The 17866-nt window shown below is 46.2% G+C and overlaps 1 protein-coding gene across 4 annotated transcripts in view; it reads right to left on the reverse strand.

The window, feature by feature from the left end:
* The window catches only part of IGF1R (insulin like growth factor 1 receptor), a 317640-nt gene that overhangs the window by 246637 nt on the left and 53137 nt on the right, over window positions 1-17866 (reverse strand). For all 4 annotated transcript variants that reach the window (XM_055277093.2, XM_055277092.2, XM_055277091.2 and 1 more), the window contains exon 2: window positions 11457-12002. In XM_055277093.2, coding sequence (XP_055133068.1) covers window positions 11457-12002 — 546 coding nt within the window. The remainder of the gene's footprint in view (window positions 1-11456; window positions 12003-17866) is intronic.

Here is a 17866-nt window from a genome sequence, read left to right on the forward strand (position 1 = left end):
GGCTTTGCTAGGCACACCCAGAAGTTCATCCCTCCTAATCACCCACCTTTGGCATCCAATGACTTTTCCAAGGAGGATTTTTTTTTCCCCCTCAGCAAACAAGAAATATTTGGTGAGCTAAAGAAGCATTCTTCTGAGAAAATTATACATTCTCAGAATTCCATTCATAAGCGACTACTGGTCACAAAAGAATGGTCAGGGATAAGGCGGGGGTTGGAAGAGGAAGGGCAGGAGATCCAATGGATGGTGCTGCCTGAACAGTCCCTGAAGTGATAAAGAGTTAGAACCAGATACACACTTCTGCAATCAGATGCTGTCTTTGTGAGTGGAAAAACACACTCAGTACATTCTCTGCAACCCTGCTTAAAACCTGTTCTAAAGCTTCTTTGACACAGTTATTCAAAAGCTTCTAAAAGTAGTATCGACGTATTACAAAATAATCCAATCATTTCAAGTTCACTGAGGAAGAGAACAAAAATATATCCTTACATCCTATCTGGAGAATAGTCTAAGCACCTAATAATATCATCTACTTAGCAAAGCAGAAGGGGCCATTCAGAGGTCAAGAAATAGGCACGGAAACGTTGTACTAGGTTACCACCCCAGGAACAAAGCTGGTCTTTTCTAGGACCCAAGGATCTGACTAGTTTCCATTTGTCTCTGCATTACAACTAATACCTCTGGGAGGTGGGGGTGGGGGGATCCTAATTCAAACACTAAGGCTGCCCAGGAAGTATTTCTAATAATATCAACCTTCGTCTTTCCTTTTTTGTACTGTAGGCTCTTTGTCTCCTGATCTTCTATTTTGTTCCCCCTTTTTACTACTAAGCCCAACTCCTGGTCTCAGCAGCTGCTAAAACACGTCCAAGCACTTTGCATCTATCCGGAAATCCAGAATGGCAGCCTGGGTTCACAGATCTGCTGCCAAGGGCAGATGTATGCGCACTGCAGCTGGGCCCTCCTCCCCAGGGGCCCCATGGGCACAAGCAGCTCAGGGTGGGCCAGCCAGTCTCAGTCACACTGGCTGCCCTCAGCCCCACCTTCTGCATGAAGGGTGGCTAAGCTCCACGGGCCACTCTGCATTAACCCCAGGAACGGCAACCTCACTAACTTCATCCAGGTCCCTTCATTAGGACTTGCAAAAACAAATTAGATGCAGCTACACGTCAGGGCAGTGGGTACAGCTTCTCTAAACAAGGCCATGGGTATCAAGCAACCGACAGTCCCTAAATACGCTGCCTCTGTTCCCATCCCACATGGATTCTGGGAAAAATGGCAGGAAGAAAGAAGAGAGGACTGGGTGCTTGTTTGTGACCAAGGCAAAGAAACAAAAAGCGACTTCTGTTCAATAATGAGATGAAACAGAAGCCCGGCTTCGGGCAGAGGACTGGCATTCCTGCACAACATTTTCCCACCCACCTGATCCCCTTGAACGGAAGGAAGATCTAAGAGAGGACAGAGAGCCAGTGTTTGTTTCCTGCAATGGGGGTGAGAGGAGGAAAATGAAACTAAACAAAACAGGAGAAGAGTCTGGGTGGGAGAATAAAGTGGTGTGCACATACACAAACACACACGCACACGTGCACGTGTGCACACATACACTGCTAGCGTTACCAAAGAAGAGAATAAACAGGCACATGCTTCTTCCTGGAGCAGATGGTTGGCTACCTATGTGAGACCTAAAGTTGTCATAAAAATGCACATCTTTGTAATCTTTACCAATAACTGTGCCCACTCTAACCACTTCAATGTTCTCCAGGCACACAGACAGAGGCATTTCAAAAAGATAGTATTTAATGATTTAATGTCAGTATCATACAAGAATCTATGGATATTTCTTAAATGCTCCCAAATACCAAACTTGCAAACAAAATAAATTCAGTTTGAGAACCAAATAAATAGAGTTTACATATAACTAGGGGGACTCCACTGGCACCCCGATATAGACATATGTACCTCACTGAATGTTCTTTAAAGATACAGTTTATCTGGACAGAGCACCAGAATTTGAACAGTATGAATCAAATTAGCAAGAACCACACCTACAGTATGGCCCGCTATTTACAATAATTGAAATTCTACAATTTAGAAAAGCAATATAGAAGGACCATTTAAGATATGGTAGTGAACATAGTCAACACAGCTTAAGACTCAGAATTTTAGATGGTCTCAGAATGCAACTCTTAGATAGTTTAATTAAAAAAAAATAGCAGCAGCTGCCACCATTTACCAAAAACCTATGTGCTTGGGAACACGTTAGATGCTTTCCAAATACTATCCTATTCCTGTCTCACTGAAGGAAGGTGAGGCCTGGCAGCTTTGTCCTAGCACCAAATACCTGAGGCAAACAGATGGCACTATCTCAAGGCATCAACGGTTCTTAAACCTTTGCATATGATACCACTTGTCCACACAGGAACGTGGTTTAAAAGAAATACATCCCATTCTGTACAAAATTATGTATTCTTGCAGATCTCACTGTTAATATGCCATGGGGAAAACAGGAGAATGCTGTACATCCACGTGTGGAGCCACCTAAACATCCTGAAGACCAGTCACACTGAGAGTGAGGGCAGGCACAGGATGGTAGCTTCTGCCCCCACGGACTCCACAACATTGTGAGGAACAGATGCTCAGGGATATCAGGGGTGAGGGCCTGGCCAGCCCCACGACACCCTGAAAACCTAACAGCGGCCGAGCTGACCCTGCAGAAGAAGTGATCTAACCTGGATGGTCACCCTTCCCTGCCTAAGACTCACCCTTTCCACCGACCCCAGAAGCCCTTATTCCTCCTTGACTTGAAAAGACAACTGTCCCCCATAAGCCCTCACACCTCCTACTAAGCTCCAAGGACTGTTCTGTTCTTCTGCCTACTCCCGCAATGCAGTTCAAACGTTTACCAGGGCTCTGCAGTGAGCTACTTTTCCAAAGACAGAAAAGCAAGGCTATGTGCAATCAGACGAAAACTCCAGCTCTCATTATAACATCCAGCTTAAAGCCATATGTTAGCCAGTGGCAGGTACAGACTAGAACCCAGAATGGTCTAGATTTTGGGTTTCTACTTGGGGTTCCTTCTTCCATATAAATGATCTCTAAATTTCTTAAACCCTGATTCCCAAGTTATACACGATTCAGTGTGCCATGTGATGAGTTACGAACATTTTAAATGCTGCATACCTTGCCTGTATATACTAGGATCAAAGAGGCGAGAGAGAAAGAGACAAAGAGAGAGAGAGACCAAGCAACACGAACACACAGGCAGATCAGGAAGCAAGAAATCTTCTCAGAGCAGACCAGGGAAACCCTCAGTAACTTACTCAATTTTAGAGTTTGAGGAAATGGCACAGGTAGTCCGATGCAAGCCCCCCGAGTTCAAAGAAAGGAAATGGAAGGACAGGGCAGACAGGTGACGTGGCAACCGTCCCTGGGAAAGGCACTGCTGGACCCAGCTGTCCCTGTCCCTCACCAGCCTCGCATGCCCAAGTCCCATGCACCCCTGGGGCTGCCATGCTGGCTGCTGAGCCATGGCCGCTGGTTTGGAGGTGAACTTCTTCGAGGAAAGCAGCTTCTTATCCCCCAGAAGTTCTGCCGATCGTCTGTGCACTTTGGTTTTTACTTAAAATGTGATTTAAACAGCCTGCTCTACTTAATACTGCCTGTGCCACAGACAGAAAAATCCCATCTCCCACCCACCAGCCTCCCTGGAACAAACACCTTGGCTGTCTCTCGCTACCTCCAAGTCAGGGGAACATTCCAACTAGGATGGTGCTCAGAGACCCCACCTTTTATAGCCAGAGTCCCTGATTCACACCATATGCCCAAAGGAGGCGTGTTTCTAAGTGATGCTTCCAACTTCACCAGCCAAACTTAACTTTTGAACCACCCTATACACGCAAGTTGAGCAAGGCAATTCAGGACAAGATTAACCACGGGCCCACACGCTCCACGTCATCCCCACTCTGCCGAGAATGTCACACTGGCAAACACATGAGGAAAGCAAGACAGAGGTATTAACGCAACAAAGAAAGAGGCTTTTCAAGCACAGGAAGAAACCAGAACAATTGTACAAATAGGTTTAACTGGTGAGAGCTGAAGGGGCTCCAGATATTTTCCAAATACCTGGCATGCAAGAATCACAGTCAGTCATTCTGAAAGCTTTTTGGTCTCTTAGATGAGATCCTATTAAAAACTTCTGAAGGGGGCCCAGGATAGTGACACCATCATTACATGACAATTAGCCAAAAGCAAAGTCTTTGAGGCACAAGGCACACACCCCAAGAAATGAGGTGGGCTAAGCCAGGTCCCAGGGAACCTGCACACAAACTGCTTCACCATCTCGGCAACAAGGGTCGGCAATCAGGCAGAACAGAACGTGAGCTCCTCGCCTGACTATAAAAGGCATAGCAATGAGGCCTGGGGGCATGTGACCCCCTTCTAAATAAAGATCACCCCCACACTACGAGCAGCTGACCAGAGCAGAGGCCTTCCAGGGCAACCGAGACAAGTTCCTGCCAACAACACAAAGCCAGATGCCCCTCTCCTGGCCGCCTTCTCCTCCAGGGTCCACAAGCCCCTCCCAAGGGTCCACCTGAAAATGCAGGCCTGTGTCATGATCATCTTAGCAGTCTGGGGAACGACGGCCTGCAGGAGACTGGCAGCAGACCACACAGCGCTTAACAGAAACATCTCAGCTTTTCACAAGTAGCTTAAGTTTAAAAATATATATATTAAGATGAAATACTGCACATCACATGAGTGAAGTCTCACTACAAAGACAATGTGCCCTCTTCCCCCCATCCAGCAGGTGACTTAGACATTCTTTTTTTATTATTATTTTCCTTTCTCAAAGCTAGCCATAAAACTTACAGTTACAAATTCTTTTTTTTTTTTTTCCAGACAGGATTTCATTATGTCACCCAGGCTGAAGTGCAGTGGCGCAACCACGGCTCACTGCAACCTCCATCTCCCCAGGCTCAGGCGGATCCTCCCATCTCAGCCTCCCAAAGTGCTGGGACTATAGGCACATGCCTCCACAACCAGCTAATTATTTAAAATTTTTTATATGAACAAGGTCTCACCATGCTGCCCAAGCCAGTCTTAAACTCCTGGGCTCAAGCAATCCTCCTGCCTCAGCCTCCCCAAATGCTAGGATTATAGGTGTGAGCCACTGCGCCCAGCCTTAAATTTACACATTCTTAAAAAGGTCCTCCACTTTGATCTAGCAGGTCAGCCATAGCAACCTACACAGGAAAATGAGGGAAGGAGACGCCTCTACTCCACAAGACAACACTGCCCTTGTGAGCAGTGGCTGATAAGAATATAAGAATGCGGTGGGGAAAAATGTAGACTTTTTTTTTTTTACTACAACCTGCCTTCATTTTAAGTCAGTGAGATGCCATCAGTGAGATGGCAGTAAAATGTTTTCCTTTTGTCAATAAAAACAGCTATTTACTGCCTTCTCAAAGGCTCCAATCTGCTATTTTCCCGGTTTCTCATTTTGAGGGCAATAGGAAATGCAACAAACTCCAGGACTGCTGCTCGCAGTCAATGCCCTTTTAATTGAAATGAGGCTGCCCCACCAGCTAAGCCAGCTTCCAATACAGCCCAGCCCTGCCTTCCTGGATTTCCTGGCAAAGCCCAGGCCTTCTCACACGCACTCAGGGTGATCTGAGTAGACCACAGGCTGTTCATCCCGATGGGTTAAAAAGTACTTGGAGACTTAGCTGCAGTAAGGTCTTAGGTTTTGTTGGGGTTTTTTTGTGGGGAAGTGGAGGCATCTGCACCTGAAATGAAATACCAGAAAGCCTCCAAGGCAAGCAAACAACAGGCACTTAGGCAAATTCACCAGGAAGTAAGAAAACCACAGGCACTCAGGAGGATTCACCTCTGTCCCTCCCAGCGCAGAACTGGCCTTCAGCAAAACTGCCTTACAAAGTCATGAACGGCTTCACGCGCCAAGCTTCAACCTTTCAGATGATTTCCATACTTCTCTAACATCTCTGGCCTGGAATCATCCCGACAACGGCAGGAAAGAAAGAGCTGCCCACCATAGTGGTCCTCTCTGCCAACTAAGAGTTGCAGATGATTTTGGTCAATACTCCTCAGCAGCAATGACAGCAACAATGACACAGTAAACATCTGCATTTCATAATCCTGGCACAACTGGCTCACTGCAGACTGCCATGATATGCTACTCCCTGCTCAAGGGGAAAATGTATCTTCCTAACAATAAATCCTTCACTAAGCAGATGTAGTGCTTGCCCTTGGGGTGACAGCATACACTGGAGGATACACCCAGAATTTACAGTGGGGCAAAAAGTGTCCCATCAGGTACTGGGAGACATGCCTCCTGAAATCTGCAGAATTTTTACATCCTTGAGAGCAAAAGGCAAGGCTAGAGTTTGGCCAGGTGAGCCGTGCCAGCTGGTCAGCATGGGAGAGCACCACTGGGGCCAAGGACACGGCAGGCAGGCGGGAGGGAGTGGCACATGGAGTGTGGCATGTTGTCATGGGGTAGGTGTTGACCACTCAGGAGCTTCACACTGTACCACATGCCTATCCTATAGGGGCTTGCTACAGGATTTCGGGTAGGGGAGCACATCAGTCCAAAGTGCACACTAGATGGCCGGGTGCAGTGGCTCATGCCTGTAATCCCAGCACATTGGGAGGCCAAGACGGGTGGATCACCTGAGGTCAGGAGTTCGAAACCAGCCTGGTTAACACGGTGAAACCCCGTCTCTACCAAAAATACAAAAATTAGCTGGGTGTGGTGGCACAGGCCTGTAATCCCAGCTACTCAGGAGGCTGAGGCAGTAGAATCACTTGAACCCAGGAGCCGGAGGTTGCAATGAGCCAAGATCGCACCACTGCACTCCAGCCTGGGTGACAGAGTGAGACTCTTTCTCCAAAAAAAAAAAAAAAAAAAAAGAGTGCATACTGAAAAGCTCCCCAGTGCGCGGTGGAGCCACAGGACACAATAGCAGGAGAGAGTCTATGTCGCTGCTGTAAGGGGGAGGAGCAGAGGAACACAGCTGAAGCAGCATTTCCTTTCCATTCGGGAGGGAAAGGGCCTGGTGTCCAACTGGAGAAGGAAGTGTCCAAAGGACACCCACATTCCTGACATAAGAACCAGGGGAACAAAAGTGTGGCCCACTTAAGAGGGAATAGAAAAGAAAAAAAAAATAGGCGAAAGTGAGGAAACAGGGAAGACCATCAGACGCTGTAATGAAATGCTCGTGGTGGTCTGATATGAATGACAGGTCCTGGGCTCAAAAGAGTTCTGCGCTGGATATGAATGACAGGTCCTGAGTTCAAAAGGGTTCTGGGATGGATATGAATGACAGGCCCTGGACTCAAAAGGGTTCTGTGCTGGAGATATTTGGAAGTTTAGGTGGAGACAGGAGGCAATGCAGTTACCAGTGGATGAGATGAGAACAAGGAAAGTGAAAAGGAAGCCCCGGATAGAACTCCAGCCATGCTATGATCTGAATGTTTATGTCCCCTCAAAATTCTTATGTTGAAACCTAATCCCCAGTGTGATGGCTCTGGGAGGTGATTAGGTCATGAGGGTGGAGCCCTCACAAATGGGATTAGTGCCCTTATAAAAAAGAGGCCAGAAAAAAAAACCCTTGCCCCTTCCAACATGTGAAGACAGTGAAAAGGTGCTTCTGTGAACCAGAGTGCGGGCCCTCCCCAGACAGTTAATCTCGTAAGCACCTTGAACTTGGACTTCCAGCCTCCAGAACTGTGAGCAGTATTTCTGTTGTGTGTAAGCCACTCAGAGTATGGGATTTTGTTACAGCAGCCTGAATGCACTGTCAGGAGACCACCATTAAAAGCCGGACTGAGGGAAGGGAGACAGAGAAGCGGCACCTGTGGGGGCAGGAAGAGACTCATAAAAGGGTGGTGTCGGAAGACAAGGGAAGAAGTATAACCACACCACATGTCAGGGAGTGCCACACAACTATGTTCTTACTGAAAGGAAACCACTCTACACAGTTCTTTACGGGTCAATCGCTCTTTAGGAATGACTCAAAAATGTATAAAATCCACTCCCAAATCCAAAAAGAACTGAGAAATAAAGAAGTGTGCAGAGAACCCACAGGGGGATCACGTCCATAGAGGGAGTAGAGTCTACTACACTGCCAGGCACTGCAGAGTCATGGCACAGAGGGAGTTTAAAGGACAGTGCCAAGTGAAAACCGCACATCAGCATGACAAAATCGAGTAGGCTCAACGATTTCACACACACCCTTGACATGTTTCTCCAGATGTTCTCCTTAGTTCCACAGCCAGCCAACGGAAGATTACCTGAATGGGATTCTTCTGTGCTTAATCTTTTCGAATGGCCATCTTAACGCTTATGTTGAACTCAAGGTAGCCATTCTGCCTGGACTCAATGCCCTTCACGGAGCTCCCCAAATGATTCCTAAGGGTTCTGGCTGGAGAGGTGCATGTGGGGCTATGAATGCTGCAGTGACCACTCAGCCAAAAAGATGATGAGGGGAAGAACTGATGTTAAAAGAAATGCTCTAAAGCAGCTTGCCAATACAGAATGCAAGCCACATCCGTAATTTCAAGTTTTCAAGTAGCCACATTAAGAATTAAAAAGAGTCAGGCATGGTGGCTCACACCTGTAATCCCAACACTTTGGGAGGCTGAGGCGGGCAGATCATCTGAGGTCAGGAGTTTGAGACCAGCCTGGCCAACATGGTGGTGAAATCCCGTCTCCAGTAAAAACACAAAAATTAGACATGCATGGTGGCACATGCTTGTAATTCCAGCTACTCGGGAGGCTGAGGCAGGAGAATCGCTTGAACCCAGGAGGCGGACGTTGCAGTGAGCCGAGATTGCGCCGCTGCACTCCAGCCTGGGCGATAAGAGCAAAACTCCACCTCAAAAAAAAAAAATAAAGAAAGAAAGAAAAAGAAATTAAAAGAGAACAGGCAGGTGAAAATTTAAGAACACATTTTACTTAATCTAATATATAATAAAATGTTATATTTCAACATGTAATCAACATAGAAATTATTAATGAAATGGTGTACAGAGTTTTTCCTATACTACGTCTTGGAAATCTAATGTATATTTTACACCTAAAGCAGTCCCAATTTCGACAAGCCACAGTTCAAGTACTCAATAAGCCATATGGCTTATTCAAGAAGTGGCTACCACACTGGACAATGCAGGTCTAAATGGAATCTACGCAAACCAAGAGGAAGTTCTGATTCAACTAGAAAATCTCCAAGAAATACGCCCATGCCTGAGTTTTCAGGACAAGGGGAAGGGAAGTCAATTTCCCTGAAAGCAGTTATCAATTTTATGTAAGTACTCCATTGCGAAATCACAATGAACTTCAGCAGGGCTGGGATGGTCAAAGAGAAGGCTGCAGGGCATGGCCTTGGGGAAGCAGGTGACCAACCAACAGGTGTTATCAAGGGTCTGTCTGTCACCAGCAGAGCCCAACTTCTAACCATCGTTACATTTTCACGGTGCTTTTCCTTTCTCCTTTTCATCTTCCAACAGCCCTATGAGGAAGGCAGGCTTTACCCCATTCCACATATGAAGAAACCAAGGCCCAGGCAATTTAAATAACTTGCTCATTTCTAGTCGCCACTCTTAGATTTGGACCCAGACTGCAGGCCTCACTCCTACCCCAGGGGTCTTCAATCAGTAGCTCATCAGAAACAGCCAAAAACCCATGGCAAGACCAAAGTAACTACCTACCTAGTTCCTGAACAACTCTCCACTTAATGACGTTTCATTTAGCACCTCCCTTCTGTAAAGAGCTTATGAGTTTTCAAAACATCCTCATGCCCATATATGATCACCACTAAGGGACTGCCCTAGAAATATCCTAAAAAAGCCCAACTACAGCCCGGAGAGGCTGGCCCATCCAAGGTCATTTCTGGCCCTCATCACCACATTCAACATCTCTTTTCTACTCCATGCTGCCTCCCTTGATAACACCTTTTACTTTTCGGATAAAATTTTTAAATGTCAAGGTTATTTAAAAAATATATTTTGTTGTTTTCTCAAACCAGTGGGTAACTTAATGATAGGGCAGTTTTAATCAACCACACAACTGACTTTAGCATAAGATCTCCCCCCAACTCTAGCCAACCTTAAAGTGGCCTGACGGCATTCTCAGAGCTCTACAAGGTACTGGCTGCAGCCAGTGGGACCCCTGCCCTTACTAATCAATGTTCGCATACGCACTGATCCAATTCCGCAGAATATAAAAGTGTGTGGCAGATCAGGGTACACAGATCCCTTTCCTGCCTCATGCCTGGCTGAAGGGGAACTGAAGTAAGGGCTACCTGTGAGGTCTGGCCTTTTTTTACACACTTCACCGCTGTGGGGTCTCGTCTTTTATTTATTTTAGGCAAGTCTAACAATCTGGGGTTTCTTGGTTCTTCATAACTACAGAACATGGGTTCCTTGCATCTTTAACTGGGCCAACACTTAAATTATAGCTATTTATAGCTAACACACTGACTTCCAACCAGTGAGGAAAAGCTTCCTAGCCAATATACGTAACTATTGCTGAATGCAATAAGGTGAAGGCTCAGAGTCACATTTTAATACCAAACAGCCTGGCTCTCAAGGAATTGATCACATGAAGGCAAGAGCTCAGTTATTCTCAAGGGAAAATAAATCTATTGCAGATAAATATACAAGAAGCTTCAAAATACCACCATCTGACCCCCAGAACAGTAAATACTTCCCAAAGTTCCCTCACTCGTGAAATCTTAAGATTTTCACAACTGTTCAGTAAACAGGTATAAAAGAACGAAAACAGAATCCCAGAGGTTTAAAAATGCACCCTGCTACACAGCTACCTGCAAGTACAGCCTAAACCTGGGACTTGCAGAAATGGGTCGAGGTCTCCCACCTGGGCCAGGTGCTCTGTGCATCATAACATCCTCACTAGGACTCAAGGACCACTTTCATAGGATATGAGTTAGTGCTTTACTTTCCCTTTAACCATATTCCAAGTCCATTCAAACTAAGGAATTCCCGCAGAACAAAAAATATCACTTTGCACAAAGGATGAAAGAGCTGACACATAAGCAGCCCCCAGCTGCCAAGGCTCAGGGACTTCCAAGCACACCAGGTCACCTTTCTCATCAGGAATTCAAAGCTGAAGGTCAGCAAGTTTCTAGCCCAGGAGTGTGGTGGATTATTTCTAACATGTGATTTGAACAGTCTTGACAGCAGCCATGATGGCCTCCAGCCATGCCACAGTCCCGCAATCCAAGAGTCCCAGATGCAAAGGAAAGCCAACCAAGACCCCCGCTGGGAACCACTTCCGCACAGCAGGCGTGCCACGTCCTAAATGCAGCACGACTGCACCCTGCCCAGTGGAACTCGTGCATTCAGAAAAGAAGGGAGGTCAAGGAGGAGAAGAGAAGAGAGAGAGGCAGAGAGAAAGCAGCAGTCAGCATCATTCTTACTTTTCTGGCAGCGGTTTGTGGTCCAGCAGCGGTAGTTGTACTCATTGTTGATGGTGGTCTTCTCACACATCGGCTTCTCCTCCATGGTCCCTGGACACAGGTCCCCACATTCCTTTGGGGGCTTATTCCCCACAATGTAGTTATTGGACACCGCATCCAGGATCAGGGACCAGTCCACAGTGGAGAGGTAACAGAGGTCAGCATTTTTCTCAATCCTGATGGCCCCCCGAGTAATGTTCCTCAGGTTGTAAAGCCCAATATCCTTGAGATTGGTCATCTCGAAGATGACCAGGGCGTAGTTGTAGAAGAGTTTCCAGCCGCGGATGACCGTGAGGTTGGGGAAGAGGTCTCCAAGGCTCTCGAGGCCAGCCACTCGGAACAGCAGCAAGTACTCGGTAATGACCGTGAGCTTGGGGAAGCGGTAGCTGCGGTAGTCCTCAGCCTTGGAGATGAGCAGGATGTGGAGGTAGCCCTCGATCACCGTGCAGTTCTCCAGGCGCTTCAGCTGCTGATAGTCGTTGCGGATGTCGATGCCTGGCCCACAGACTGAAGGGAGACAAGAGGGTAAACGTCTCAGTTAGAAGGAAATAATTTTTAAACTATTTTCCAAACAACAATACAGTTGGTTTTCAGGAATCCTGTATTATTATTAAAGAAATAAGGTTCAACTGTTCACTGCAGAGCTGTAGGTTGCAGACTGACAGTCTAGGTGGCTAACCAGTTAGCTGGCATTTATGTGCCAACAATGGACCAGATGCTGTGCAACACACACCAACCGACTACAGGAGAGACCATCCCAGTTAACCGTGCAAACTAAAGCTTACAGCCCAGGGGCACACAGAGGCAGAGGCGAAAGTTAAATCTGCAACCCAGGCCAGCCGGACTCCACCACTGCACACTCCTGGTCCATTCTGCAGAGCGTCAGTTGCCAAGGCCCGAACAACAGCTCAGCAGCCAAGTATCAATAACTTACTACTGCACCCTGCCTGAAGGACACAGGGCAATCAGTCTACTCTACGCTGGAGAACCGTCACTGTGACCTGTAAAGTGGGGGCTCAAAAACGCATGCTTCCATGCTTCCCACTACCATTTGACATGAGCCGGGTAGACTGTGTTCTCTCCATACGTGCATTAATGTAGACATAAAGGATAACCTAACAGAAGATTAAAAACGTGATTTTGTTTTATGAATAAAAGCAGCACAAACTCCAACTTTAAGTTTTATTGATCAAGAAAGCATGCTTCCTACAGAGTTTAGAGGTAATAACAACAACAACAAAAAAAACAGTAAAAATCATCAGCAATCTCAACATTCCAAGATAAACAATGTTAACACTATCTATGCCAATTATCCACTCTCTATAAATGAAGGTAAGTGAAACCAGACAAAAATGACATTTGTAAACACACTTCCTTCACTTAATATTTTACTAAGTCAATATATGTCCTTCTACATCATCATTTTAAGCGGACAGTAATTCCAGAGTATGAATGCACACCATGAGGCTTTTTTTTTAACCAATCCCCTTATTGTTGGACATTTAGGTTAGCTCCTGTTTTGCACATTATAAACAACACTCCAGTGAACATTATTGGCAGATACCCAAGACTATTTTCTTAGGATAAATCCCTAGAAGTGGAATTGCTGGGCCAATGCATTTGCAGATTTTAAAGGCTTTTCATAAAATGGCCTCAATACTGGATGACTTATTTTCTAAATTCTAAGCACAGACACACACCAAGAAAACTTTGTTATAACCTTTTTTAGGATTTAATAATCCCAAGTACACTATTAAAGCTTCTCAGATAGAGTGAAGTTTTCTGATTGAAGTAATTAATTTGGGAAGCACCCAACGTGTATGACACCACAAGAAATGCCAACAGGCAGTGCCCTGCCCTCTGAGAGCCAACAGGCAGTGCCCTGCCCTCTGAGGAGGCTCATGGTGAAGGCAAAGAGCTAAGACCCATGAGGAACAATTGTCACATGAGGCAGGTGGTCAGTGGTGTGCACACAGCAAGTCCACTCTAGATGTGAATGGAATTAAGCAGGACAGACAAGAGGTGGTGTCCAAGCTTTGGGCCACTGTGCTAAGGGAAGCTCTGCACACAGGCTGGCTCCCAAAGGGTGCCTAGGATTTAAAGCTCGGTAAACATCCCACAGGCCAGAGACAATGCAGAACAAGGTATGCCCATGTGCCAGCAGATCGGATGGTCAGGGTGAAGAGGGGAGCAGGTGAGGAAATGAATTTGACAGCACCCAAGTCATAAAGGATCACATGTGGGGATAAGAACTTTCATCTCAGAGGAATAAAGCCCCCACAAGGCTCCTGAGTGGGAGAGAAGCCCATATGAGCCCTTTTGCAGGATTAATCTGGTGGCCCAGCGCAGGACGGAGTAAGCGGAATGAACAAGAGAGAGAAGAAAAGACCCACTGGGCATTACATTACAATCACAGACGGCAACTGAGCAGAGATAGCGAAGAGAAGAGGAAGTGGAGGGACCCAAGGGCTGAGGAGTGGGCAAAGCTTGAGAACTTAGAACGTCAAACTTCATTTGGTCTAATTCTTTCATTTTACCAAAGAGAAAATGACACCCCTAAGACAGAGAAGAGAATGGTAGAAACCAGCACTTGGCAAACACCCATTTTAAAGGTGAGGAAATAGATTTGGGGAAGTCAAGTCACTTATACACAGTCACATACATTAGATTCCAGCCCCTGCATAGCAAAACTTGACACAAGGCTTGTCAACAGTCCTACCTCTCAGCACCCTCACCTCCTGGTTACCTTTAACCCACTCCGACTGAGCTTTTGTCCCCATTACGACACTGAATAGCTCTTAGCAGAGACCCCAGTGACACTGTCAAAGTGTCACTTGACCTTCCAGTCGTCTGGCATTGCCTCCTCCTCTCGGCTTCCCTGATTCCACACTGCTCTGCCTTCTACCTTACCTCTAAATGTCGGTTGCTATCCTCAACCTTTTCCTCTGTCACCTCATCCAGACAAGTGGCTTCCAGTGCCACTCATACTCTAGATGATGATCAAATTCATGTCACTAGCCCAGACTCTTCTGAGCTCTAATGTATATATCCATCTGAGCATATCCATTGAGGTGTCTAATAACTCATTCATTCCCCCACATAATCCACCTTCCAAGCTTGTAAACTGTAGCACTCTCATTCTCTGAGTTGCTGATGTTAAAAATCAACGAGTCATTCCTGATTCTTCTCTCCTCTCACACCTCACATATCTAGTCCAGCAACAGACCTCAGGGCTCCAGCTCCCAAGCCTATGAGAATCTTGGTTGCTCTTCCCACAATGCTGTCCCACCTCATTCCTCCCTGTGCAGCACACTATTCCTCAACAACCGTACGCACTTCCCTCCCAAGGTACACCACCTTCTGCAGGACATGGCTCTGGCCTTTCTTTTCATGGTCTCTCTCATCGCAGCTCCAGTTGGTTCACAATTATATCACCAGTGCCTAAAACAGTACTTGGTGTGCAGCGGACACATCACATGGGACACAAGCAGAATGAGTGAATTTCATCATTCTTTCAATGTCTGTGTGTCTCCACAACTTTAGCTCTGATCTGAGCCACTATCATCTCCAGCTTGGCCTAAAGCAACACATTCCCCATGATCCCACCTCCTCACAGTCCATCCGTGTCCCAACACCATCCGACAAGACTCCACAGGAGTCACCAGCCTCCAGCACATCAAGCTTCTCCTCTGCTCACACCCTGCTGCCCACAGTGCTTCTGCTCCCCCTCAGGAGGTTGCCCCATTCTCTCGCCATGTGGGTCTCCACTCAAACGTCACCTCCTCAGAGCTTTGCCTAAACACCTTAGTTTCAACTATTCCCCGATCTGTCCCCCAACTCCTCCCTCCCTCCCCTACCTCTCATTTCTCTTCTCGCTTCTCTAAAAGGTCATTTTATATAACATTTTTAAGAATCTTCTGCACGAAACAAAGTTTGTGTACAACGAGCCATTTTATTACCCTTTGTGGAGCTGTTTGAGGGAATCTGGGCATGTGTGGAAAAGACACATCACAGCTGAAGAGGGCCAGGAGGGTCTTTTTTCCCTTGGGGACACTAAATTAACTGTGTGTCGTGTGCCTGAGTTTTGAAAAGTGACCCATCACATGAGGTCAGGTGTGGAATTTTCCACTTGTGGTGTCATGTCAGTGCTCTGAAAGCTGAAACTTGTGAAGCATTTTGGATTTGGGATTTTTGGATTAGAGATGCTCAACCCGTATAAAGCGTTAGGCATCTATTTACTTGTTATTTCCAACAGATCACAAAATTCAGTACCTAGTGAAAGAACATGAAGACACAGACTGAAGCAAGCTGAACTTCATTCTGCAATCAAAATGCAGACAGGAGGAAAGAATCTGCTTCACTTTGCCATCTGGCCCCCCTTCCACAGTCAGTGTTGGCCACCAGTTAACAGAGGCCACGCTACCGAGCTGGACTGTGAATTTCCTTCAAATGAAAGAGCAGCCTCCATACTTGACACTTCTCCTCCCATTTACAGAAGAAAAGAGAAAAAAAGTAGGAAGAAGCTACCCACTTACTCTGGAAGAAAAGACAAGCCCAAACCACAGAGCAGGAGGCAGGCCTAGGAACCAGCTGTTTTGGATCCTATGACTGACACCATTGGTCTTCAGGAGGTTTTGTGATAGAAACAGTGAAAAAGAAAACCAAGCTGGACCATGAATGATAGCAGTGTTCAGGAGGCGCAAGCCACAAACAGGAAAGAGAATAAAACATGCTCCACTGGTGCCACGAAATAATTCATGCACCGAGGGAGTAAACAGTAAACACAGCACAGGAGGGAGAGACACACCCTTTGTGGCTACTCACTGATGATTAAAAGGAAAATGCAAAATACCCTTTCTCCCTTCTCAAAGCAACCGATACTGGCATGTGAGATCCCAGGCAGCCCTGTAAAGAATAAGACAAGGAGGGAAGCAGAGAGAAAGGGTACAGCTGGAAGATGGGGACAGTGGGGCCTCAGCAAAGTCCCCAAAGCCAGAGAAGGGCAACAGCAGAACCAAAACAGATGGGGGTGCTGGGAGGCAGGGAAGGGAGTTGGGAGGGGCAGGCAGGGGCTTGGTACCTGGGTAGAACTCACTTCTCCAAAGATGTCATTTTATTTATTTTTTATTGATTTTTGAGACATGGCCTCACTCTGTCACCCAGGCTAGAGTGCTGCAGCACAATCATGGCTCAATGCAGCCTCGACCTCCTGGGCTCAAGCAATCCTTCCACCTCAGCTCCCAAGTAGCTGGGACCACAGGGGTACACCATAACACCTAGGTTTTGTTTTTTAAATTTTTTGGCAGAGAGAGGGTCTCCCTATGTTGCCCAGGCTGGTCTCCAATTCCTGGGCTCAAGCAATCCTCCAGCCTCAGCCTCCAGAAGTGCTGGGATTACCACCACACCTGGCCAAAAGATGCCATTTTAAAGAAAGCCTTAAAAGTCAGGCACAGTGGTTCACACCTGTAGTCCCAGCACTTTGGCAGCCCAAGGCAGGTAGACTGCTTGAGGCCAAGAGTTTGAAACCCCATCTCTACTAAAAATACAAAAATTAGCCAGGTGTGGTGGTGCATGCCTGTAATTCCAGCTACTTGGGTGGCTGAGGCACAAGAATCACTTGAACCCAGGAGGGCAGACGTTGCAACACGTCAAGATCACACCACTGCACTCCAGCCTGGGAGACACAGAGCAAGATTCTGTCTCAAAAAACAATAATAAAATCAAATTAAATTTTAAAATAAAGCCTTTCAGTTGAAATGAGTACTGTTAACAAAATACTCTTAGGTATTTTCTAAAGATCAAGAGGCAGAATGTCTGCTGTAAGAACTTAGGTGAATGGCATATACAAGCTATACATATTTTGAAAATAAACCCCTAAGAACTAAATGTTAATATGAGAAGGGCTAATAAAAAGCATTTGGCTGAGAAAACTCCCCAAAGCTGTGTATCTAAGTATTTGGAAGAGCTCCACGAGAACTGTAAATTATGTCTTAGACACAACCTTGAGGTCCTAGAAAAAACAGCGTGACTCCCATGAGCCCGGAGTGCCATTTACCAGCTCCTGCCCTCAGGCAGACACACCTCACCTCTAAACCTCATCTTCCTCACCTGCAAAATGGGCTGTCACTACCTACCCTACAGAAGCTGGCATAAGGATCAGGTAAGTCCTTCTGTGTTACTGCAAACAGTAATAACTTTTAGCAGCTGTTATTAAGTAAACATTAACGGAAATGGTGATCTATTTTGTTGCCCCAATGTAAATATTACTAACATACAACAAAGGAGGGTGGCATGAATTAGCAAAATCATTGATTATCCTTCTGTCAACAATTCCATTAAAGAATGTTATAGTTATCCATTTAGTTAAAATG

This window comes from Symphalangus syndactylus, chromosome 5 (assembly GCF_028878055.3).
Source record: "Symphalangus syndactylus isolate Jambi chromosome 5, NHGRI_mSymSyn1-v2.1_pri, whole genome shotgun sequence".
In the NCBI taxonomy this organism is placed as follows: Eukaryota; Metazoa; Chordata; class Mammalia; order Primates; family Hylobatidae; genus Symphalangus; species Symphalangus syndactylus.